At 37.9% G+C, this 27,026-nt stretch overlaps 1 protein-coding gene across 5 annotated transcripts in view; it reads right to left on the bottom strand.

The window, feature by feature from the left end:
• Positions 1 to 5,665: 5,665 nt before the first annotated feature.
• PHC3 (polyhomeotic homolog 3) overlaps positions 5,666 to 27,026 on the bottom strand; it is a 32,321-nt gene continuing 10,960 nt past the window's right edge. For 4 of the 5 annotated variants that reach the window (XM_057411512.1, XM_057411513.1, XM_057411510.1 and 1 more), the window contains 9 exons: positions 25,537 to 25,777; positions 23,184 to 24,061; positions 21,384 to 21,534; positions 20,061 to 20,314; positions 19,068 to 19,224; positions 14,447 to 14,561; positions 12,933 to 13,083; positions 12,610 to 12,841; positions 5,666 to 8,145 (listed from right to left, as the gene is read on the bottom strand). In XM_057411512.1, coding sequence (XP_057267495.1) covers positions 7,991 to 8,145; positions 12,610 to 12,841; positions 12,933 to 13,083; positions 14,447 to 14,561; positions 19,068 to 19,224; positions 20,061 to 20,314; positions 21,384 to 21,534; positions 23,184 to 24,061; positions 25,537 to 25,777 — 2,334 coding nt within the window. In that variant the 3' untranslated portion in view covers positions 5,666 to 7,990. Of the gene's footprint in view, positions 8,146 to 12,609; positions 12,842 to 12,932; positions 13,084 to 14,446; positions 14,562 to 17,649; positions 18,240 to 19,067; positions 19,225 to 20,060; positions 20,315 to 21,383; positions 21,535 to 23,183; positions 24,062 to 25,536; positions 25,778 to 27,026 lie in introns of those variants that run through there. The other variant, XM_057411514.1, reaches the window with a different exon arrangement.

Raw genomic sequence — 27,026 nt, 5'->3', positions numbered from 1 at the left:
TAGAACAGAAATAAGTGATACACAACCAAAACAGACAAATGGAACTAGCATTTATTTCTGAAGCACTGAAGTCACAATACAATGTTGTATTGAAATAGAAACTGTAAGCAACTGATGCTGCAGGTTGGTTAATCCTTCACCCAGACCCATGGGGAACAATGGTATCACACAAGAATACTCATTAAGAAAAATCTGCAGGTAACAAAAGGTGCAATTACAAGCAAGTTCAAGCAGCACAGTATAAGGTGCTTTGTTTCAACTTCTGTATGATGGATTTATCCATTAAGAGGCAGATTAAAGAGATTTCACTTCTACAGGATTGTAACAAAGGAGAGAATCTAAAATTCATTCACATGCCATTTGGTAATAGGAAAGTGCTTTTTTTTACAAAAGAAGATTCCCAAAGTGAAGATCCTGTTTTTACATAGTTCACCGTGTGCTCTTCAACTGTAAAATTTCATTTTGGGGTTATAATGTACATTACTGTGTATCAATTATAGACATAAGATTTAACTGTAGAATTTAGTGCTCCATGGGCTAAAATTTCCTATAAAAGAATACTCCAGTATATCACTCCATAAGAATGCCCAATCACATCTCAGTCATGTATTAGTCTTACAGTTTCGCAATATATCAAAGTCCAGTTGCCATTCTGATTTATTACTTCACCCCACATAGTGCTTCTTTCACCCACAGTCTGGGGTAAATTTCTCTGAGGTTTCTGTGATGTAACTTTAAGCAGCAGAAAATGGGCTGGGTACAATCTGTTAAAAAGGCCATAGAAAGGATAGGAAATGATCAAAAACTGGATTTTAAAACTAGCACAGTAGGAGGAGGCGATGCTTAGCAACATAGCTTGGAGTGCTTGGCACCACAGATTATTTCATCCTTTATGCTGGAAAATCTATTTGGAGGAAATTCTGTGTTAAAAGCAGGTAAGCACAGACAATGTTAATGTGAAAAAGCAACCTTAAGCAACTGCTGGCCGTTCTCTCAAATTGCAATTGCTGTTATTTAGCACTTGAGATGCTATAGGATAAGCCATGTCTAAACACATTTTTTGACACAGCATTTTTTCATGTTTTGTATGAACTGGACACCCACTGAAATGGGGTTGACAAAATATTTATAAAACCTAGTTCCATTTAAAAACTGGCAAATACCTCAAATACAGCAATGCACCAGGCACTGCAGATTGTGAAATAACTAATCCCGACAGACCTGACAGGCAAGGGAAAACTCCTAATTTAAAATTAATCTAACACCAGATGAAGGCAAAGTTATTTTCAAGAACACTTCAGATGCTTCTGTTTTGTGTGGTTGGTCTCACCGTTCTGATTCATTAAGGTCTGTGGGTGATGCACTTCTTGCAGTTCCAGCTGGGTAAGGCTGCTGACATACTGTATTTATCAGTGTGGGTTGGCCTATCAATCAACCCCTAATTAAAGTTTACACAACCCCGTCTGTCTTGCTGTGGCAGAACTCCTATAGCTGCTGCAGTGCTTCTAAAGCCATTTTAAGGTTTTAAAATCTTAGCTTTTACAGGGAAGACGTAACATGCAGCCAAAGCAAATATTAACATAGTGATGTTACAGAACTGTATCACTATCAAATCCATTCTTCCATACTCTTGGGGAAGAAGAGCCAAAGAGAAAACCTTGGCTGTAGTGGCACTGCAGGTCCTCACATAGCATCCAACTGTGGTGCCTAAGCCTGCTAAGTAGCTATTTCAAAATATAATAGCAACTTTCCTTGTAAGCCTACTTTTATCCTTGATTTTTTAATGGAGGGAGATCCTTCCTAACAACTAAGTCTTTTCTTTTCTCTGTGCATTTTCTTTTGTCTGTTTCTGGGAAGTCTGAAGAGTGAACCCTGAGTCCAGCCATACAACCATAAACCATTACTCTCTACAACAGGATCTCAGTTTCATTGCCAGACAGAAAGAGGAGAGAGGCTATGCTAGGAAACAACTACAGCCAGCCACTGAGCTATCTCCTCAGTACATTACTTCTTGTGCTGAGCCAGTATCTAATGGCCTTATACGATTCAAACACTTTAGTCTTTAATTCTTATAGGATTATTTGATATTAATGGCAACAGCAGCTGAAATCTTAACCCTTTGTGAGGAACTTCTGTACTTTCCTCCTATGAAGGATCCCTTAAAAAAAAAACCACACATTAATTTTAATGAGATATTCTATGTCTCTTCAACCCTAAATAGAAGTATTTGGCACTCATTAATAAATCCTTTCTTTCTTTACACACATCTTTCCTGATCAATACTGGTTTGTTAACACTGTGACACAAAGACTACTTAAAAAGGAGGCTGGGTGTGCATAATACCTCCTTGCTCTTTCAAACATCCAACTTTGCACAAAGCTGCCAGAGGACAGCAGCATCCTGGCTGCTAGCACACTAGCCAGGCAGCTGAGGACAATGCACAAGCCTTACCACAGGCTGACTTGGCTTCACCAACAAAGTAGATATGCTTCATGAATCAGTTATATTTCTGCTTTAGCCTAATCCCATAATAGCAAGCATATGTGCTTTGGTACCTACAACCAATACTGTAACCCTTTTGACAACCCTACAGAACACTACAGTGCTTTTTACACCCAATTAAGATGCTCTAAGTGTTACATGTTACACTTTAACGATACTATGAATGTACAGTTCTGCTGAATGTACAGTTCTGCTGAAATTATACTTTCTAGATGGAAAAAAATTCCCTTTAGATCTCCTTTTTCTAGCTCCTTATTGTGCACAGTAATTTGGGATAATTCAGCAGGAAGCTTTAACATTTTTTAACTTGAAATCTGTTTGTAACACTGACTCCTGGAATTGTGCTTTGGAAAAGTCAGATCAGTGGTTACAAAAGGTAGACTGTAAGCTTACTACATACCTCCTATTTCCTTCTTTTTCCTTCCACATTACTGTAAGTGATCAGTAAATAACACCCACAACTTTAAAGGGAATGAGCAGGCATGTGCAAGTTTCAATGCAGAGGTTACACAAACCTATAAGTGGCTTTAGGATGGGGTCTTTAATACACGTGGCAGTGCCGAGACAAGTAGAGGACAAAACACTCCAACCAACATAGCTGACACCCATCAGGGCAAAAATGTTCTGAAATTAATTCACTACAAGCAAGTACTATACCAGACACTGAAATTACACATTTATAGCTTTGTTCATACCTGTTCTACTTGTCATTCAACAGAAACAGTATCTTTAAATGAAAATACTTTAAAATGTTAGATTCTCTCCATCTCAATATGGGTAAATGTTTAAAAGAAGTATCCTACATAGATTCCTTTGCAGAGTCATTATCTGCAACCTAGAGCAATTTATGAGTAAACGTCTAGATACAGAGCTGTCACTTAACCAAGTATATGCTAACAGGATATTTCTATGCAATACTGCTAAGAAAATAACCCTGAAAGCGTTTATACACATGCTTAATTTTGATATGAGTAGTTTCAATACAATCAGGAGAACTACTTATGGTATAAATTATGTTAATGTCTAATTATTTGCAGAACCAGGACTTGCAATACAGCTGTCATTGAATTCTTTGATCACATTTGTCAATGCGTAAGAAACTTCTTAAGCTACTGAGCTATAAGTTTGTGTATCAGTATTGTGGTATTAAGATGAGAAGCGTCATCTGAAACTGGCAGTAGTTTTAACTGTTATGCCAGGCAGTGGCACACTACACCCAGCAACATCTTACTACATTAAAAAAAAAAAGAAATTGTTTTATATGTGAACATTTCCTTACAGCTAACATCAAGGTAAAGAAGTTACACAACAGCTGTCATAAACCCGCTTATTCCATTCCTTTCCTCTTCCTGCCACACCTGCAGTTAGAATGGACTGTTCCATCTGTTCTACTCAGAAGGCTGGATTCCCACTCGTGATTTGTCCAAAAAGAAGTTGGGGGGGGGGAAAAAACTGCTTTCAAAGGAAAGAAATGGGAAAATAGATGCTTGCAGGATATAAACTTTCTGAGATATCTCATTGACACAAATCTAGCAAAAGTTTTACGCTCCCCATCAACACAGCTTCATTTCTGGAAAAAAAAGTATGCTGGATTAACAGGTAAAGGATGGATTTATGATGCAGTCTCCTTGAAAACCCTGGTGATCCAAGAGAAATGGCAGTTTAGTTTGGCAAGATGGTTATTTTTTACTCTCAATATAAGCAAAGATGATAAAAGTCTTATAAATGTGCCAAACGTGAAGCAATGGGGGCTGTCTGGGAGAACTTATCCCTTCACTGGCAATGCTTGTTTTTGAAGCAGCAGCAGCCTGGAGCTCCCAGAGGAGGTGGCCAAGCTTCCCTGTCAGAGTGCTCTGCTTCTGCTGCAAAGCAGGGTTGCTGAGTGATAAAAACTAGATTAAGCAGAGGAGTTTGCATACCCGATTTTGCCTATTCAGGTGCATTTCTTTAAAAACCAAAATAAACTCTGAAGCCAAGACAAGTGTAGTAGTTAAAACTCCTGGAAGAAATCCTTACAGTCACATTCCGCCTAGTGCTCTGCCAAAGGGTTTTACCCTGAGCTAATTCTGCAGTCTGCATTAAGGAGCTGGTTAGGAGGGAGACCAGTGGTGAAAAAGGGAAAAAAACATCCAACATACCTCCCTTTTAAGCTAAGATCCTACAGCATCCTGTAGTCCTTTCTATAGGAATTGAAATATTGCAGGGATTAGCACGAGATGTAGCCCACAACAGCAGCAGTCTGAACACAGAAAACAAACCCCCAGGAAATAAAGCTAACAGAAAGGATTTCTTGTAGACACACCCAGCAGAAGCAAGTGTTAAAAAATACTCAAAATCTGCAATACTCCCTCTTTTGCAAGAGGGCCTAGCTTAATTTTTGGGAAAAGCCATGGGAAATGGTTCCCATATGAACAGAAACAAGAGACTGGTATGTACAATGTTTCTGGAGGAATATCACTCCAAGTATTGTATTGCTTTTCTGAGTAAACTCAAAAGCTTCTGATGTAGACTTCAGTTGCACTTGAGTTTTCCAGTGTACTTGCATGTACAGCTGTGGTATTTTTTAAAACCAATTTTACTGATACAGCTCTACTGGCTACCACTCCAACACCCGTGCATTTCTATCAGTAGAGGTAGGTGCAACTGTGTCTGCTTGTAAGTTCCTGTTTAATGCCAAAATCAGTGAAGGAGAAAGCACTTTCAGGATACATAAGGCCCACATTCTTAGTTGCTGCATTCATGAATATTTAAAGCATAACTCGCTATCTGTGGCTCTCCCAAAACCACGGGAAGTGTAGCGTACCAGAAGAACCAGAACAGATGTGCATTAATCAGGTCTACTCTGAGCTCCTGGCATCTGTCAGTGATTACGTCCAAGAGCGGTACATAAGCACTAGCTGTAGAAGGTCTCCTGAAGCTGTCTAATAAAACAAATTAGAACAGCTGTGAAATTTTCATGCATGTAACACTGTGGTTAACTGCAGGCCTAAATAAGACTCTTAAGTCCATGTTTTCATATATGCATTAAGACATTATCAAATCGCATTTATGTGTACTTGCTTTTTACGTTGCCAGGGGGCAGTACAATCAGAAGACAGCTTAAAAATTAGCCAGTGAAATTTTCATATAAAAATAATGTAACTTTAAGACAAAAGCCAAAGAATAAGTATCTAAGATATCTTTAGTCTTCAATTAGCTCATTAAAACAGAACATATCCTTTAGAACATATGTTACAGATATGCTACATGTTTTATCTTACAGAAATGCTACAAATGGGAACCTACTGTCTCCATCATTTCAATATCTTTCCAATGAACATTGCCAAACATTGTACCTTCAACTACGAAGTTTATTTTACAACAGTAACTGAAGACGGAGAAAACAAATTAGAAAGTGCTTAGCAACTTCCCTCCAAAATAAACCCAGTTATCAATTAGTTCTCTACAGCCTTTGGTGCCATTTGGATAAGGCTCTCACTACATATTAGCACATAACAGCAATGGGTTGTCCTAACTTGGAGCTTCAGTGATTAATAAATTATTAATAACATCTGCTGTTAGTAAGCTCAAACAGTTGTAATTAAAACCAATGACCCTAATGTTTATCTCTGGAAGGTAGCAGTAGAAAGTTTGTTAGCAGAAACAAAGGAAGAGTCTAATTAAAGGAAAATGAAGCACAGAGTTTTCTGTAATCCCAATTTACTCTTTAAGGTCATCAGTTAAATAACATACATATTAATCTACCTGTCATAAACCTTCCTTTCAGACAGTGTATGTGCATTGACTCCTTTTGATCTAGGTCAGCAGTTCTCAAACTTTAGATCAGTGACTCCTTTTCAGGAATACTTTACAGTCGCCCTGAATGTCTCCCTACAAAATCATATATTATGCATTAATTTGCATAAAATACAAAATACATTATTTGCAGACACATACACATATTTAATTCAAATATACACAACAACTTTATCAGCACATGTGCCCTTCTTTCCCTGTTTAGGGATCTTGGTCTGTACATAAGGGGAGTGGAGCTGCAAAAGGGAGGGAACAGAAGGTACAAAATACATCCATGAACATCCATACACATATGATGGGAAGCAAAGGCTGAGAAGGTGCTGCTGCCTCAGAGCCCAAGCAGCTTCTGAGAGTGTCAGTAACTGGGGAAATGCATATTTTTTCTACACAGCATGTGAGAGAGGGAAGATGGAGACACTAAAATCCCGCTGCCTGGGGCTGCAGCACTGACATGAAAATCTCCTGCTAGAGGGACAAAGCAGGGCCCCCAGAGCTTTCCCCCAGAGCTGCCTAGTGGCAGCACTCCTCCTGCTGACCCACAACTCCAGGCTCCCTCACTGCAACAGCAGCCACTTCTACATCTAGCTCTGAAGGGACCTCAAAGAGCAACTCGCCATGCTCCTTCCTCAGGCTACTACAAGCTCAGCTCATGCTGGCCAGTGGACAAATAAAAGGTGCTTGGAAGCTTCCAGTGAGGCAATAGGAATGCACTACAGAGAAAGACAAGTTAGAAGAGGTATCAAGAAAAAGAGCATCTGAGCTATGCCATCCCTTCTCTACCTCCAGTCTTTGAAGTACGCTTGTCTCAACATGAGCTAATTCTGGCTGCAGTTTTTTCAGCCGGTCACACCTAGGCATTTGGGAACCTGAACCCTGAATGTTCTCACACCTTCTCAGGATCCATTCTGAACCCCCATTTGAGAACTGCTGGTCTAGTTTAACTAGCAGCATGCAGAACTACAAACCTAACAATTTAATGCCCTCTTAGTGCATAGCAGCATACAAAGAGTAAAGTAACATGTGCTTCAGTTACCTCTGGCAAGACTGTTAAGCCATTGCATTTCAGTAGCCTGATGATGAGGATTTTGATGAGGCGTCTACATGGTTTACAGTATTTCCAGACTTCAGGAAAATACTACAGTGGCAGAGATAAGGGTAAGCCTACACAAGGAAAACTAGCTGCCAACCTACCCCTTACAATTTGCTCGAGACTAAAAGAAACAACTGAATGCATAGCATTTTACCGTTATTAGTACTTCCACAAGGTCTGTGGACACTTCCGTTATTTCAGTCCAAAACCTGCTGTATGTGGCAAAAAACTTTCAGAATACAGCAACACAATTTAAATGGTGTTTAGGCTGGGGTGGGTGCTGGGGTGTTAAACTTACAAAGTACATGTTGGGCAATATTTAACCTATCACAGCATATTTCACTTCATGTTTTTGCATGAACTACCACTTCAATTCAAAGTATTACTCAGGGTTTACCATGAACCTATTAATTGCTGGAAACTACAGAGTATAGTAGTATAAACCTGGTATAATCAAAAGTACATTTTAAAGTCTTTATGTGGGGAAACCCCCATATATTTAACAAAACACCACAGTAACACTCATGCCACAGTGAAGATGTTGGCGTATTACTGTCAGTTCTGTCACTGAGAAACTGTTGTTTAAACCTTCATGTTCACCCCCTAGGATTCTTTCAATGAATTGATACGTGCACAGATTTTCAATGCAGGTCCAAGCTTAATATTCATTGCACTCATAAGGTGATCCTCCTTCAACAAGAGGAGAGCTTGTCCATCAATTTCTTGTGCTCTAAATTCATCCGCAATATCTTGACAACCTACAAGGAAACAGAAGAAAGAATTACTGGGTTAGAAATGTGCATTCTTAGATGCAATGACTGTCCACACTAGAGCTTTTCAGCTACACAATTTCCAGTGCTCATCCCTTCAGCTTGACCTAAGACACATGCAAGAGTCCAGTATTAGGATGGGAACTTCTGAGATAATCTGAAAGTAATTTTTACTACAGCCTCTAATTGCATTGTAATTATTGGACAACTGCTCATTGGAAATTTCAAGTCTTAACAAAGACGTCTTTCTCATTTCCTTAAGAGGAACAACCACCATGATCTCAGAGTTGGAAGACACTAGCAAAATACTGCTGAAATAACAATCAAGTAAGAGCATAATTCAAGTGGGCTCTTTCCAGCACTAAAAAGATAAACGCACATTCTACAACTCACTGAGAAAATGTACACAGCAACAATTTCCAAAAAGTGTTAATTCCATCTGTATGTTACCACCAGTGGGTTAAGTAAACAGAACTTTGATTTATGGGCTTTAGCATAACTGTCTCACGACGACATTTATCATCAGTTACTTCAGTGACTATTCTATACACAGCAGCAACTCCCTTCACGAGTGCAATTCTGAACGCGTTGGATTTAAAAAATAAATTACACTCTTTTTCTGAACATGAAATAATATCGTCTCAGGTTACTGAGCCCTACAATGTAAGAAAAAGGACTATTCATGCGTGGGACTGTCCCAGGTAATTTAGGGCTCCTTTCCACCGAAGAACACTGTGGAAACACAAGGGTCCTGAAAAGATGTTCTGGAGATCTGTTACGCAGAAACAGTTAGTTATGCCTGGTTGCGTGGCAGCTTTGTTACATGGACAAAAGTCTTCTAACAATGTGAATAAGAATACTCATTGTCAGTTGTTTATGTGAAGCTTCTTTCCCCAAAGACATGTTTTTCATGTTTTTTTATATACTTACGTTCTCAATCCCCTGGTCTCTCCATCTATTTCAGAGCCTTTCAGACACATTTTAATTTGTGCTCAACCTAGCATTCCTGCTTTCAATTACTCCTCAGTTAAGCTTTTTTTGGGGGCATTTTTATATTTTCCCCTGTTCTAAAAGTATACTATTTTAGAGATGAAAATACTGTGAAGAACTCCTTTTCCACCCCAGATGACAGCAATTAATTAATTTCATGTTCTTTTGTGTATTCAGATTTAAATTCTAGAAAGAAGAGGTAGTCCAATTTCCTGCTGGATTTAAAAACATGTAAGAAAAACTGAAAGGACATGTGGAACAAAGTATCAACATCCAAACCTTAATTCATTTGGATTATTACTGTCCAGTGGTCATAACGTTCAAGGTTGGACAATGTTAGCTTTTCACAAAGACAAAAGCACAGTTTTTTTCAATGATTTGTTAATTAATTTTAGTATCGTGTTAATTGCAGGCCTCATGCAACAATTAGCTGCCACTTTATTAGGGAAAAATTAAAAGATAATCTGAAAAGGTTTTATCATGAAATAAGGCTATACCTCTAAACCTCTGTAGTTTAGGTTACAATTATATGAACTACAGTCACAAAGGTACAACAGTTACTCTGTAGCAGTTAACTAACTTTTAATCAGAACTAAGGTCTATTTTCCACAGCATTTAAAACAACATAACTTCAATAAACAATAAATTCTCAGTTCTTAGGAATTATTTATTGTAACAAGAAATTAGAGTGGTATCTTTCTTTTGGGGCGGGGGGAGTTTGTCACAAATAGTATTTCTACAGCCACTAAAATCATCAAAATGTTTTAGTGCTTGCATGTGTCCCATAACATTTACTTCCAATATTTCATGTGCGGTGATGCACTAGTGCAGCCCAGCTACAAACTGTACCACACTCAATAGGAAAATATTTTTCAAGAGCCCAGAGTTGTCAGAGAGCACCTTGGAAAGGTGCTGCCAATTGCAGCTACCAAGTGAAGATAATGCTGCCATTAACATGAAGAAAAATCTTAAGACAACTGATCATTCTTAGGAGGATTTAAGAGTTCTAGCATCATAACAAAGATTATTATTTATATGTTGACAACAGACAAAATTATGTCCGACTTGAGACCTGAACATGGCAATTGTCACACCACAGCATTTGCAAAGAAACTGAGAGATCAAGAGGTTTTACATTTAGGAACAAAAGTGGTCCTATTAAAATAGATTACTGGTTGTAGTTGCAGCGTTCTTTTTTTTTCTTTACGCAGGATATGAAGCATTTCAATGAACTTCTCCTAAAATACTCTTTATCAAAGTGATTTTGGAAAAGCAAAGGATGAAAGTTGAATGCATTTAAGTCCCTTCATCCAAGCACACTGTGTATTCTTAAGCACTTTAGCAATTGGTTGTTGTGCAATAACTGAGCTAAAAAAAATGATGGGAAATGGGTGAAAGACCATTAATCTTGCAGCTGAAGAAAGAAAGTAGGAGCAAATCCACTGGGGCTTAAACTGTTGTCTCTTCCCCCAGAAGAAATGAGTGTCCACAAACTTCAGTTCTCCAAAAGGCTTTAGAGGACCTCAAGGAAAGCCTGACAACACTTGACTGCAGTTAGGTCTCGGCTACAGACTCTACACAGAAAGCGGTAAATCAAAACAGATGTCCCTAATGTTTCTGGAAAGCTGACAAATCACTGTCTCCTACAACATGGCAGATGGTCTGCATGGACTGCACCAAGTATATATTGCAAAATAGCATAATGAAAGTCAATTACATTACTTCTTGTATCATTCAACTCTGGCAGCATCTGAATAATATTTTTTCAAGAGAGTGGCCTGAGAATATACTGAGCACAATAAACCCTCAAATTGCCAAACAACATGAATGTAGCTATATAACAATCAAAGTTCTGGCAGGTTCTGAATGTCATTTTAAATACCTATTGAACTTATGTTTTTTTTTTAAAGAAGTATTTTCCTTAATATGGATGGGAATGAGTAATTATAATAAATTTTCATTAAATACAGAGAAATACAAAGCTGCTTAAAATCAAAGATTATCTCTTGTATAGAATACAAAAATACCCATACCAAAATAACCCAGATTCACCATCTGGTAAAGTATTGTAAAAGTAATGGTTTCAAAACAGAAACCACATTTTAATAATAGTATTTTTGTTTTCATACTTGGGAGTGAATTGTGTTTATGTGGTACTTTAAGTTTTCTAGGACAAGAACTACTGTTTATTCTTTGCAGAACCCTGGATCAGGAATTTACAGAGTTAACTAGAGCCTCAAATCTATAAAAAACCAGCAGCATTATAGTTACATCCCAATAACACAGCTTAAGTACAGAAACATGAATGACCATGTCTCAAATCTAAGGAGCTTTGCTTGTTTTTACAAACATCACTGCAGGTTCCCAAAGCAGAGGATGTAACTTAATTGCAAACCTATCAGAAGAAGCATACTTCATAGTTTGCCATACCTGAAGTATGTCATACTTGACATACTTCAAGGATGACTTTTGCTGATTTAAGACATCCCTTACTCAATTCTTTGCCTGATCCACTTTACAAAAGATTTTTTCATAACAAAGCGTATGACTTAGCAATGAATTCCTTACAGGTTATCAGCCTGATGGGATGCACACACAAAAAAAAAGTTTAGCATTCCAGAAGAAGTAGAAAATCAGGAACAGACTTCACCTGGTTTCAATGTTTTGACATGTGAGTTACATGGGTAAGAACAAAAATTCTTGTATGACTGCTATTGTGGAGACCTGCCTTGTTAGCTGGAAGGGTTACAGTATCTGATCACATAGAATGGCACCCTTGGGAAAGAGGGGTAGTGAAGCTTTAAAGCTTGGGACAGTTAGGAAATGAGACGTAAGTGTCAAATAACCTGAAGATGACAGAAAGGTAACTGTGAACACTGAGCTAAAGAAAATGTTTGTAAATAAGGAGAAAGAAATTATTTTTTTCTGAGAATAGACTGCATCTACCAGTATACAGAGTCTATACACAGAAGTCCTCTGCATTTCAGTTACTGAGCAAAGCTATGCAAAACAGTTTAACTTCATAGATGAAACTTGCTTATTCCTTTTTAATGACTTATGTTAGGACAGGTCTGTCAAATTTTTCAGTTGTATAAAGGAAAATAACTCTCTCCTTTTTCTACTAAATAAGCAGTAAGTAAGGAGAGAAGAGAAGAAGCAAGCGTAAAAGGGAGGAAGCATGTCTGATCTCTCACTGACCTCTTGAGAGAAGTCAGATTGAAGGGAGTAACAGCTCTAATCTCCATCAGCTGGGACGCAACAGCAGGAGTGGGACTAGTTCTATCAACATGGGATTTGGGCTGAAGGAACAAGTAAGAGGAAACAAATCACATTCCAGTTTCCCGCACCAACTAAAGAGTACAGAAGTTCGGTTACCACACCACCTCATCACACTGATGTTAAAAAGCAAAGAATTTCACTGTTAGAAAAGAAAACCGAAACGAGTTATTGCACATTACATACCAGGCAAAGAATGTATAAAGGCCCAAACTTCATCAACAGTCCATACTGATGGGTCAGCTTGCACCACTGGTAACAAATCAATGCTCTCTGGCATTTTCCTAATTCTTAGTTCCCTAAGTTCACGTTCTCTCTCTCTTTCACTCTGTCTTCGCAGACGGGTGGTCATGGCAGCTGGAACAGCATCTTCATGAGGAGCCATATCTTCTTCTGGGGATGGGTAAGTAATGGGAAGCTGGAAAATGCAATACAAACACACTACAGTATTAGATTTTATTTGTAACTCCCCAAACAATGCCATAATTTTAAGCAAATATTCCACAGACCTGTCTAAGAAAATGGTCTCGTGACGCCCCATCAGGGCCACTCGGTCGACGCCCGCGTCGCCCAAGACTTTGGCTCTCTGATTTCCGATTCCAGCGACTGCTCTTGTCTGATGTAAACAGCCCAAATTTCTTAGTGCAACTAAGGCTGTGCCTAAAGAAGCAAGATATATATTCAATAACAAACTAATAGTTTTTTTGACTGATTTCAATCAAGTAACCATAAAATTACAGTGTTGCAGAGATGCTGCCTAATTAAAGACAACAGTTGTCACAGAAACACAAAAGTATCTCAAAGGCCATTTACTCAAACCCCTTGTCTTGATGCAAGATCAAGTGAATCTAGATCATCCCTGGAAGATGTCCATCTTTTCCATTCTTCCGTGACAGAAATACTTCTGCATTTTATCATGTAGGCTGATCCCTTCTCTAAAATGTCTGCTAAAAGCCCGAAGTCACCTTGTGTCTTTTGCTTCCATTTTCCCTAACTAGCTGATATCTAGGTAGGGAAAAGTTAAAAGAGGATGGAGACAAAAAAAATCTCATTTTAACATCAATGGGGCAAATCCCCTCTTAAAATTATTTTGCTAGTAGCGTCCCAACACGTACCAAATACAAAAATACACATTCCCACTACTTAAAATGGGAATGTCTCACATGGAGGATAAAAATAGCAGCAGACATATGAGAAAGGTGGTTTCAAGGCACACTGCTGCAACAGAAGAAGTGGTGAAATGAAACTATTCCCCATTTCTAAACATCTGGGGTTAAATATAAATTTTCTAGCTGTAATGATGCAATATTTTACATTCAGATGTTGACTATGAATTCCTTCTCTCTCAACCAAACCAAAATAAAAGCAGCATTTCTAAACCAAAAGAGAAACAGAAACCAGCCTGTTTCTTCTGCAAACCACACACAAGCTAATGGCATCACTTATTTTCAGGAAAGGAGGAGCTTCTGTGTGTACAGATGTACCGTACTTTATGCACATAAAGAAATTTTACACTGTTATTAAAAGCATTTAACAATGTTTTTTTGTCTATGCAGCATTTCAATTATGCCAAGATAAATTCAGTGTGTTTTTTACCCTAGTATCACAAAACAGTGTAAGAAAGACCACCCAGCCCAGCATTCTTTCTCTGACATTGCCCAACAACAAGAGGAAGACAACAGGCACATGAGAAATCTGTAAAATCTGGTGGCCTGTGAACCTCTGCACTGATTTCCAAACTTAATAACCCTGAACAAATTTCTCTTCCATGACACCCATCACCTTCCCGTAAGTCCAACAGCATGGCACCCTCTGCAAAGAGGTCCACAATTTTACTGGAATTCCTCTTTGTCTATCTTCTTAAAATATATTATAGTCAACCATAACTCTTTGTGTTCATATACTCTGCAAATGCAGGTAGCAAGCAGTTATGTTTTACTGTTTCTTTATTTTTCAACATCATGTACTATTTGGGTGCTATTCCATTAACCAGATACTGTTAAGCACTAACTAGACAAAGTACCTTTTGGCACAGGATGTGGAACAGAATCTTTTTGACCGTAGAAACTTATTGGAGTATCCCATTTTCCCGCAAAATTCACACTTCAGAAGATCATTTTCAATTTCATCCAGTCCTTCTAAAGAAAGGCATGAGGCATAAGGAAGTCAGCTTCAATGACACAAAATTATGCTCAAATTTCTAATCTCAAGCAGGTGGGCAGAAGACTTCCAAATATCTAACACATTTAATTAAATACTATGATTAACAGAAAACTGTGCAAAGTTAAGCAAGTCATAAATATAATTCCCTATAGAACAGATCTTGAGCAAACTGAACCTTACTGAACCTTCAATGAAGTTATTCAATGAACTTAATCAGCTCGTTTGTTAATTTTCATGCTATCCATGAGCAAGTACAGCCTCAAACATAGCAAACAAGAAGAGGTGTCACAGCCCTCATGAATTGCTTATAAAGAGTTCATCAAGAGAACTGAACATCCATGGTCTGAATTCAAGCTCTCTTGTAATGACATAATATGTTAACCTTTTAAAATAATTTCTTTCAAGTGCTACAACCAAAGAGACTTGTGAAAGTAAGACACTGAATCTTATCTATGAAAAAGTTAAACTGTATACAATAAAAAACCTCCTACAATTATAGCATCTACTAATTTAGTCTACTGTTACAGAATACTTTTCTGTTGGTGAGATGAGGATGCACTTTTCCTGCTCCTTGTGAAGAATTCAAACACCACATGAGAAAAATACGAATAAAAGAGTAGAAGAGCTCAAAAGAAGGCAGGTCAAGGCAGCATACACATCACATGCTGAATGTCTATGCTCTCTTTTGTTAGAAATGTATTTAGTGGATAAAGCATGGTTTGTACATAGTTTAGAATAATGCCACCATATCTGCAAACCAACTTGACTTCTGGCATGGAAAAAAAAACACCAAAATCAACCCTTATCCTCACATACCATCTGTGAAATACATCAGAAGGAGCAAAGGAGTGAAACTGGCATAAACTGAAATGTAACATTTTGTGGTCATTTGGGTAAAGTGAAAGAACTGCACACCACAGCTGTAATCATGGACAAAATACATGGCTCAAAAAATTCTATAGAATTTTAGAGGCCTAAACAAACACACATCTCTTCCACACTTATTTACCTGAGTCACTGTTCCATATACTTTGCCTCTTGCTATTCGACTCCCACATACTTCTAATTTTACATAATTAGTTGAAAAAATTGCAAACTAGCTTTTTGTTTCAAACTCTTTGTAAAGCTTTGATGTCAGCTAATATAAATGCAGATATCAAAGTTTAATTGAAAGATTTTAACTATGAACATGTAAGTCTGTTACAGAGATGTTAACTCACTAAATTGCTTGCACTGATGAGGTAAGAATAAGCACTAGTGCAGCAAAGAGATCAAAATACTAAAGAGGTTATTTGAATAATGTATCTCATGTATGAGGATATAACTGAAGTCAACAGATCTTCTGGCAGTCTGAAAATTACCAGGTTGCAAGTCTCCAACAGAGTAAGTTGGTATCACACAGGAAATAAAAACTGGAAACAACTGGAGCTGTTTAGTCTGGTGAGAAGTTTCAGGAGGACCTTACTGCTCTCTACAACTACCCAAAAGGAGGTTGCAGTGAGGTGGGGTTTGGTCTGTTCTCCCAAGTAACAACTGATAGAACACTTCAGGCTGTGCCAGGGAATGTTTAGGTTGGATATTAGAAAAAATTTCTTCACTGAGAGGGTAATCAGGCATTGGAACAGGCTGCCCAGGTGGAATCACTGTCCCTGGAACTGTTCAAAACCACGCAGTTAAGGCCCTTAGTGACATGGCTTACTGGTGGTCTTGGCAGTCCTGGGGTGATGGCTGGACTTGATGGTCTTAAAGGTCTTTTCCAACCTAGCTGATTCTATGATTCTAAATCGGAAACATACCAAATCTGACCTGAAATACCAGAGATGCATCCTTCAAATAAATAATCATCTCTCAAAAAAAAAACAACAAACCCCAAACAACCCCAAAGCACTCATTCCCAAGCCAGGTCATGCTATGTGGAAAAAACTGACAACAGAGTGAAATGAAATTTGATATTAAGAGCCTGTTCTTTTGCATATTAGGTGTTTCTACCCTACAAGCAATCATACCCTGGTTTAGTATCAGAAAGTCTCCTTTGCTCAACTTCTACATACATGGATATGTGTCAGCGTTGGATGTTTCCTACTAGCTCATCTAATGAGGAGCTGCAAACTGCATATATAAACCTAACACCAGCTGTCAGGAACAATAAATAAAAACAAAACCATGAATGTTTCAATAAAATGACAGCAAGCTGTTTGAAATGTGAGGAACAACACAGTGTTAATACCGAAAAGTTCTTAGGGAATGCTATTGAAAACTGAATTAAGATCTACTCTAACAAATTAAGGGCAAAATAACTGTTGCAAACAGAGCTTCACAGAAGAAACGCCAGATGGCAAAAAGTTTCTCTTGTTTGAAATATACTGGGTGAAACAAGGCATTAAAAAAAAAAAAAGCTGTATGCTTGATCAAGAAAGCAATTGTATTCAATAGCAATTTACTGAGCATAGTCATAAGCTAAGGGATTTACCAGTCTCATTTTTAGAAAAGTAGTAGAAAAGTAGTGTAACTCAACTGAGCTGTAAAATAACCAAAATACGGCAAACAAGTCAAAATTTACCAAATGATTACTTTTTTCTTTTTTTCCTTTTTTTTTTTTCCTCCTTTTTTGAAGGCTCTTGTGTTTGATGCTTTCATATCAAAGGGCTTCTCTCTCAAAGAACTGTTTAAATGGAAGCCTTCACTGGGAGACTATACCAAAAAGATAACAGCAATTTCAAATTAAATGAAATAAAGGTTTAGAAAACTTCCAGTGATGCTGCAAACCTCCACTATTAATATGACAGATGCCTGCCTTCTGAAATTTAGTCTGCCATGCCTACATGAAGGTTAGTGAAGAATAGGGTACGGGCCTCAGATTATTTTCCAGTAGAGTATTGTGTAATACATTAAAAAAATGGATTCTGTAAAAATTTTTTCTTTGTTTTTCTATGTAGACAAATTACAACATAAGCAAAAGAAAGTTACAGTCACAAAACACAGTATTTCAAATATCTGCACTCCCTGAAGTCGACTGTTACTGCAAAAATGAAGCAGGGATTTAATAAATGCTAGTAAATGCTAATAAATGCAATCATATAATCAGCTATAATTTAGGAAATCATGTTTTATTTTTCATTTTCAGGCACTGTTTCCACGGTTTCTGACTTCTCTGCACAAATGTTATATCAACACGTACAAGGACTGCAACTCATCAGTATTTTCTTTTAGTGATGTCCTTCCAATCTAAATCAGCTCCTACTAAAAACAGGTGCTACAAGTAAAAATATACTTTTAAGTTGAAATATATATTGCCTGACCGGTAAAGTGTATCAGCCTTACATAAAAATGTCAGCCATGTTTACTTCACTTCACTACCAACAAATACTCGTCTTGAATTCAGAATGCTTTCCAAAGCAAGCTTTCTACCTTGTCTGCAATCCTTGACCTGGCTCTGATCCAATACACTTACCAGCAGTAACGAATATAAATCATTGTGGCAAAAAATAATGTAACAGAATCTAATAATCTAGAATACAGATCCTTGAGCTCATTTGTTTGCTGAGATACACAGTGGATGCAGCCAATTTCCCTACTGCACTTCGGTCCCACTCACTGAGGCAGAAACCACAGTAAGTAACAAACTGCCATCAGAGTTGCCACCCTGAAAGTTCCTGTGAGACAAGACTGGTGAGACAGATTGCTTTAACTATATGACAATTTACAATGTCTGGAGTGGGAAGTAGCTGAAGCACAGCTATAGTGACAACTGCTACTGCTCAGGACATGCTCTCGTGACTTTTCCCAGGTACTTCCCTGATGCAGACCTGTGGCAGGAGCAGGCACTGCATTTGTCCTTTCTTAACCTGCCCAATACAGTTTCGATATGAAAGAGGGAACAGAAATATTTCAAAAGAACAAAACTAAGAGTTGCATTAAGACAGATTTAACCATATCACCAAAACCAGCTCTTGTGCAATTGCTCAAGATGTGGAACAGAAGATCCAGAGGTGGCTGAAAATTCTGGACTTTCAAAACTTGAATGAATAACTTGAATAAATAACTTGAATATATACAAAAATAAGTTGAAGAATAACTCGGTTTTTCTGGGCCATGCCATGATTTAGTTTCCATTTCATAACACTTGTGAGGATACCTACATTTGGGCTTGAACAGTAACAGTGGTGTAACACATCCAAAATACTTGATTGCCAAGTTCTAAAAATCCATGATGATGATTATGTCGCATACTGCATGGGGAACACAAATTAGCTCATGGGTTGTGCTGGCGACCACTGTATTCTAAGCAGGACAAGTGCTTTCTTGACATTTGTATGCACCTACAACAACTGTCATTATGATGTGTAGCTAGTAAAAAACGTTTGAAAATAGTTTCTATTAGAGACTGGAGAAAGAGTCCAGAAGTACAGGTGGGATGGGATTCTGTAATACATACAGAACTAAAAGGAAGTAACACCGGTATTTAAACAAAAACTACAAACCTTCTGCAATCATATCCTCTATCTCTGTGTCCGATGAGTTGTCTGCATGTTTTGCATTCTGCAAGTCTGATTCAACACACACAACACTCATGATCTGACCCTCCACTAGCAATCTTTTTTCTGCAGGCTGGTCTACCAGCAAAGATGAACGACTTACCTATTGCAATAAAAGCAAAGCAACAGTGATTAACTGATCAATGAATAATTGAAAACAGTATTTGTGACTTAGCAGTTGTAACCGAGACTAGAATCACAGTTTCTATTCCCTGTCAATGAATCATTATATAGTGCCAAAGCTCTAAATACCATTTCTCAGACTCACTCCTGCTCTGCAGTTTGCAATTACATTTAATGAAGGAAGAAACACATTTTATCTAGAGAAATGAAGGAATGGGAAAATAAGAGACAAATTAAATTAGTTAATAAGGCAGGCTCATAGGTTTTAAACTGTTCATTTGTGGATTTAAAATTTTAGACAGTAATTCTCACCAGACACAGTACTAATCACACCGAGCTCAGCATGGGGCTTGCCAGTGCTTTAAACAAAGTTCTAACATTTTAGAATTTTAGCACAGACTCATACTCAGAGCTTTAAATTAAGGTGTCAGTTAAATTGAGGTACCTAGGAGAGGAATGTAAAATGAAGTTATTGCAAATGCTAGCCTAAAAAATCACTCTCTGTAGTTATCTCCAGATACAGCCTGTAACTTAGCTGTTTTTCCATTTTCATTTAGTACCTTGTCATCCAGTGATACTGGCAAGCCAAACAGTATCACGAATTCCAATTATATATGAAAGACAATACCAACAGTATACAAGTATACTGAATGCTGTAGGAAACATGTAACCAGTCAGTGGAAAAAAGGTTAAAAATCAACATGTGAAAAATTATTCAAGACCTAAATAGCTACTATCCACAAAAAAACTTCACCCTTAAAACCAGTCTGTTTCAAAGATTAGTAGTAAGAAACTCATAGCAACTTTTACACTTACAGGGAAAGGCTCTAATCCCTCCTGAATCACAAAGCCTTCAATAACATGGGTCAGGATCTGTGGTTTAACAATAGCCTGTGGAGGTTTATTTTCTAGGCTAGGAATGCTATTGGGCATTGATGTACTGTTGCTCCTTGTTGTTGCTGCTGGAAGCAAAAGAGGTGGTGGTGGAATAGAAGCATGTGAAGGATCAGACGGAGATTTAATTACTGAGGCACTGACTGATGATGTCACTGAAGGTAATCCCCCATGTTCTGAAAAAAAAAAAAAAAAGTATTTTGTGGTTTTATCACTCATGTCCAACCACTGGCTCAAAATTCTAGAAATAAGAACAGATGAACACACCCACACCTGCACCCACCATCCCGTAACACAGGTTCTTCCCTATGGTTTATAGATTTTACTTTCAAAACAATATGCTTTTCCTTATCAGACTATTCCACAAACAGTTATCACAAAATTTTCATTTACTTAGTATCTATGAACTATAAGCTTAGTTGGCCATTAATTACCTACACAAATCACAGATCCATAAGTCAAAAGCAGAACCCAGTATTTTTGAACATTCTATTCTCAAGACTGAGCAGCTGAAATATTTCTAGAGAGAGAATTTCAGACATGATTTGAGACTCAGTAGCCTGCAGGGTCACAAATATACACAACAGCAAGCCTCTAAGAACCCAATTATATCCATAGCATATCTATCTATCTACCTATACACACATACACCCTGTAACACATAGAGAGAGGGTATATATTTGGATATTTAGCACATCAGGGAAGTTACATCAGTTTGCAGAACAACGATTGATACAGGCATGTATATTGTACAATACAGTGAAGAAGAAAAATTTTCATTGGTAGCTTTTGCATTAGAATAGCTCCTTACTGTGGAATATATGAAAAGAAATTGTGCCAAAAAGACTCATACAGTGTAGTCAACCACTCCAGCAGCAACTTTTGATTGCTGACCCGAATTCACAGAGCAGTCAGCATATTTTGTTGGTATCACACAGCTATCAGTTAAAGATTAATTGGAGACTGACATTCCTGTTAAGATTTTTGTATAAAAGTATATACTAAAAAGCTCAAATAAGCATTTCCTGTGCTACATATTATCCAAATACATATATAAGCTATACATCTGGGACTGAAACATTTGATCTATCACATGGATTTCGAGCATATTTCATATAGTTTCTTTTACTTAAAAAATTATATCTCTAAATTAAAAAAAAATTTACAGATTTTTCCTTTAAACCGTCAATAACTAGTAGGAGTTTCTAAGCACAAGAGCTACTTCAGTTCGATATTTGTTCTCACCTGACAATGGATCTTCTGAATTAAGTGCCTCTCCATTCCCCAAGTTTATGGCTGGTGGAGACAAAGTGGGTGGTGTAGGTGTTCTAGCCATGTGGACACAATCTGATTCCTCGGGCATCTCTTCTTCACATACGTTCTCCACTTGGTAAATCTGCATCCAACAAACTATTGCTTTAGAGAGAGTTCCATTCTATCTTAATACCTTAGAAGAGTTGCATAAATACAGTTTTTAAAATAAATTACCAGTTAAAATGTGAAAATATGCTAATCTAATAAAATACTAGTTTCCAAACTGCATCCAAAACAATGAACTTTGAGGACATCACAACGTCTTTGAGAGAAAAATTTGAGAGAAAAAGAAGTATTTTGTTATAAATAGTAAAATATAAAGAGACAAGATTCTATCGAACAGACCAGAGATCTTGCCTTATCTTTATAGTTTGCTGTATTTTTATCTACACACAGACACTTCTAGCTATTTAAACACTTGTGCAAAATGCAAGCTTTGTAACATAGAATCATAGAATAGTTAGGGTTGGAAAGGACCTTAAGATCATCTAGTTCCAACCCCTCTGCCATGGGCAGGGACACCTCACACTAAACCATGTCACCCAAGGCTCTGTCCAACCTGGCCTTGAAAGAGGAATTAGAGCATGGGGAACATAATGAGAAGTCTACAAGTTGCTCTTTATCCTATACAGCAGTGTAATCAAACTGAGTATTTCAGAAGAGTACACCAAGGCTTTCAAGCTATTGCTAGACTAAGGTATTTTCCTGAAAACGGTTGAAGTAAATTTATGTGAATTACTGAAGGCCAGTTTAGTGGATTAGGATGTAAAACATCACCTTGTTGAAAGCAAACCTGGCTTCTACTGTCACCCAATTTCTATATGAAATATCTGAGAACTGAGATTATTATTACCTTTTTAACATAAATCAAACAGCAGACCTCCCTCAATCTGTTGGTAGCCTGAAAAAAGCCTACGAGATCTTTTGATTCTTTTGCTTGCATTAATCTCATTAGCATGTTACCACTAAAGCCTAGCAATGCCAACTTAAACATCAGCTTTATCTGCATATAATTTTATTTCATTGATATTTTATTGTATATTATTTTAGTTCAGAATGAGTGAAGCTGAAACCTTCAGCTGAAACAGCTGAAGACATCCAAGACTAACACTGAGCTAAATTAAATGGCAGTGATGGGGAACACCGAGACAACATCAAAAATTACCCTATTCTTTTACAAAGATGATCTTTTCAATGTTAGCACAAAATTAATTATCCAGAACTCTATTATCTTAATAATCTGCTATTTAACTTTGCACCCAGTAGAGATGATTCTGCTACTCAAAATTTCAATTGCTGGTATTTATCTGTATTAACATAAAGAGGTAAAGCTTACAGTACATATGGTATATCTATCAAAATCCAGTTTGACATAAGTATCTAAGCCTTGACATAATATTTACATGCTTTTTAAACTTTAGATATGCTGCCATTTCATTAAGAGAGAAGATTTTTAGGTCCAAAAGTTGGACTTCCATGATTCTTGGTTGGTATTTTTGACTGATGATCCATTACAAAAAGCCTCCCACCAAAGGAAAAAAAAAAAAAAAAAAAAAAAAAATATCAGTGAAAAATGTCTGTTTTCTTAAAACTTGTTTCTGTTATCAACAGGTTTCTTCTGGCCCTCTGTCTAGCGCTTGGTTTAGCTCCCTCTGAAGCCAATGGGCCAGACTTACAGCTCTTTGGAGAAGCTGAGAATAAAGAATAAAAGACTGAAGTATTATCACTTACCACTGGAGACTGAATTGGTACTGATGGTTGCACTTGAAGATTTACTGCAACAGTCTGTGGTGGTGGAAGAGTTTGAAATGGCAGCTGGACCAAAGCTTCTGCAGCAGGAAGTTCTTCCTCAGAAACCAAAGTGTTTTGAACCAAAACCTGGCCCTGAGACAGAATTTCAGGCTGCACTTGTAAAGACTGTACAGACTGCAATGGCAGTTGTTGAATTTGGGTTGAAGAAGTTGACAGCTGAGGAGGAGCTGCAAGAGGGATGGGTGCAGACTGCAAGGCTGAATATTGCTGGTGCGGTGTCGAGGACACGATCTGTTGGCCTGGGGAAACTAAGCTGGGCTGATCTACTGACCCTATATGTACAGCAGGGGAAGATGGAAGTGGAAGATGTGATGGAAGATTAAGTGGCTGTGCAATTGGTCGAACTGGATTGGCAGTAGTTTGCTGAGGAGCAGCCTGCTCTGGCTGAAGAGCTGCTGGCACAAGGGAGTTTGCCTGTGATTGAATAAGTGCTTGAGGGTGAATAATTATTGTGGGTGATTGACTAGGGGAGTGAGAAGGTGGAGGGGATACTACTACTGACTGCTGAGCTGACTGGGATGGAGTAGGAGATACTGTTAGAGGTGGAGGATGCATGTGAATAGGTGAGCAATGAGACTGCGCACTGCTGGGACCTGGAGGAAGACCATGGCTTGGGAGTGGCAGACAGTGTTGCGATGGAGGGGGTTCCTGACCCGAAGGAGTCTGAAGTGCAATTGGCTGGACTTGCTGCTGCTGTTGCAGTATCAGCTGATGATGAGAAATCTTTGGAGGTGGTGAATGAAGTGGGATCTGCTGATGTTTTACTAGAGAATGGGGTTGTAATGGAGAATATGAGGCTGTGAGAGGGGGGAAAAAAGTGACAATCAGTATTTATTTCTTAAATCTGGAGAACATTATTAAAATATTAAAAGAAATTAAGTTTCTACTTTAAAGTAAGGCCAGCACAGTTTTTGCAACCCTCTGACCTATGTTTAGAAATATCTTCTTTGACAGCATGTAGTACACAAGAATAATTAGAGGAATATATCAATTTCCAATGCAAAACATAGCAATGAATAAAGGAATACAGCCATGCTTTTTGCATGTACATGCACATACATGTACCTTCTATATAAAAGTATCTAAACTTGGCTTTTTGGTGTTAGCTCTAAGGTTACTGCTGATCCAGCCTTCACTTATTTAAGTATTTAATGCAACTTTAAATGTATTTAATGTTTGCTTTGTAGCAGACTGGAATGGAAGAGATAAGAATTTCACAGTCAACAGGATTTGTTGATAACTGCTAAGTCAAAGTTTAGGTAATACCATTTTAAGAGACTAAACAAAATTCCAAGAGTTCAGTATGAATTTAAACCGTTCAAAGTATTTGCCTGATCTTGAACACACAAACTGAAAGGTATGAACCTAAAGCAACTTCCAGAGATAGCACACCACCTTTAAGTGAACCAGCGAATCATTAGTAATTCCTTATAGCACACGCACACGTATTTTCCTCCACATGCAAACCTGTTCTTGCTTTGTTGTTTCCACTTGCGAAAAAACTCAGTTATGTTGTCTTTTTTATTCTGCTAGTGAAGATGGATTTTTTCCTTACAGAAGTGAGTTCGAAGAGTATTAGGGCTCAATACCTTAAGAATGCCTGCCTCGCAGTCTCACTCCTCTAAAAGCTACCATTAAGCCAAGCTAAACTCCACAGAATTCAGACCACTGTCTAGACAACTATTACTCTTTCAAAATAAGGAAGCTAAAAATGCAAATACACTGCGTGCAATTGCATGCTTATTTTGAATTTTCTCTTAATACAAACCACTAAGATTCTTGGGCAATATTACCTATGGATTTATGTAAGTAAGTACTTCATATAAGAACAGTCTGACGATACAGACAAGACAAAAATAAAAAAGAAAACCCACAAAACAGAAAACCACCAGCAAAAGAGATCTTGATGACAGCAAGAGGCTTGAGGGGGTTTCAGCCCACATACTGCTTCCCAGAGACCAGGGATGACATGTCCTGATACCATACAGACCAGTACAGTAAGGAGAATCATGTTTGTGCTGTAATTCAACTGTGTATTGCAACTACACTGTGCTTTTACTGCGATTTAAAAACACTGTATTATCACTCTTCTAAATCAAAATTCTGCATAACACCCAATATCAACAAATTAGTAAATTTGCTATGAAACATTAAACTATCTTTTATGTGGAATACCTAAAAGAACCTGGTCAGGTACCATGGGACTCCAACACAATCATAATATACAAAAAAACTTTAAAATATCTTTCTTACAGCTCCATCTTCATCCTACCTGGTGTTATTAAGTGATGTATGCTTGATGCCCGTGTGACTGGTGTACTCCGACACTCTGGAGTTGGGCTCTCGCCTTTTCTATTGCTTTCTGAAAGATCTGGTTGGCTGCCCTTGGAACTGGTTACAGGTTTATTAGGGCACAGAGACAACGACTGAGTTTGACTGCTGCTCTTTGATGGGCCATTCTGTGAACTTGACAATACACCCAACTTCTGACTGCGCAGTGTCAAGTTCTGAACCTGGGGAACGAGCAAAATGTGAAAACAAAACAAAACAAAAAACACCACATATGAACACTTATGACAAACATCCAGGAAAAAACACACACCCCCACCCCCCCCCAACCACCGTTATGTAATGCTCTGCATCTGATGTGATTAAAATACATGAGAAGTTAAATATATGTGTATCAAAGTACCTTTTAAGCCATAAAATTTAAAGAACGGAGATCATAAATTACTTCAGTGATAAATACAGACATTATCTTTTCTTTTTGAACTTTTAAAAGAAGTTGAGATTGTTTGTTACATTAATTTGACTTAAAACTTGCATTTTTTCCTCTTTTATTGTGCCTTCAAGGTGAAAGACAAAAAGCACCTTAAGCAAATGCAATTCTGTTTTTATACAGATGCTGCAGTGGTCTAATTATGCTTCCAGAGACTAACATAAACCAGACTCTTAGGTAGTCAGTAGTCAATGGGACCAGTATCTGCTGTATGTTATCATGTCCTAACAAACCTGAGCCCTTTATTTCTACAGTGATATTAATGTTTCATGTGTCATGATAAGAAGGTACAAAAGGATTGCCTTCTGAAGTGTAAATCAGTCAGTAGTTATTTTCACCAATATCTGTTTTATCACAGCCAGATTCTGTACATAATGATCTGAGCTTTCCAATCCCACATGCTGAGCAAGAATTTTATTTTCCACGATAAAGACTATCCTTGTAACACTAATTTACATCATACTTGACATGAAAAAGAGGACTATTTACTATCACCATCCACTATTACACGATCCCTCTCTCATTCAATAGTCAGTACGTGTACAATGAACAGCTAGTTTACATTATCAAGGACACGTGGCAGGGGAGGAGTACAGGGATGTTGTCTGGGAAGCTAGGGACCAGGTTAGGAAAGCTAAGGCCCAGTTAGAATTAAACTTGGCTAGGGGTATTAAGGATAACAGGAAGGGATTCTACAGGTACATAGCAAATAAAAAACAGACTAGGGAGAACGTAGGCCCCCTCAGGAAGCTCTCGGGAGAACTGGCTACACAGGATTTGGAGAAGGCTGAGGTTCTGAATGACTTCTTTGCCTCAGTCTTCACTGGCAAAGGCTCTGACCAAGTCTTGGAAGGCAGATGCAGGGACTGTGAGAATGAAGACCTTGTGCCCACTGTAGGAGAGGATCTGGTTCAAGACCATCTTAAAAATCTGAACGTGCACAAGTCCATGGGACCTGATGAAATCCATCTGCAGGTCCTGAA

The sequence above is a fragment of the Pezoporus wallicus genome, unplaced genomic scaffold (assembly GCF_028554395.1).
Source record: "Pezoporus wallicus isolate ANWC-B61680 ecotype Strahan unplaced genomic scaffold, APGP_CSIRO_Pwel_v1 contig_6899, whole genome shotgun sequence".
In the NCBI taxonomy this organism is placed as follows: Eukaryota; Metazoa; Chordata; class Aves; order Psittaciformes; family Psittacidae; genus Pezoporus; species Pezoporus wallicus.
The sequence above is the reverse complement of the archived record's forward strand: the minus strand, read 5'-3'. Positions and strand labels throughout refer to the sequence as shown.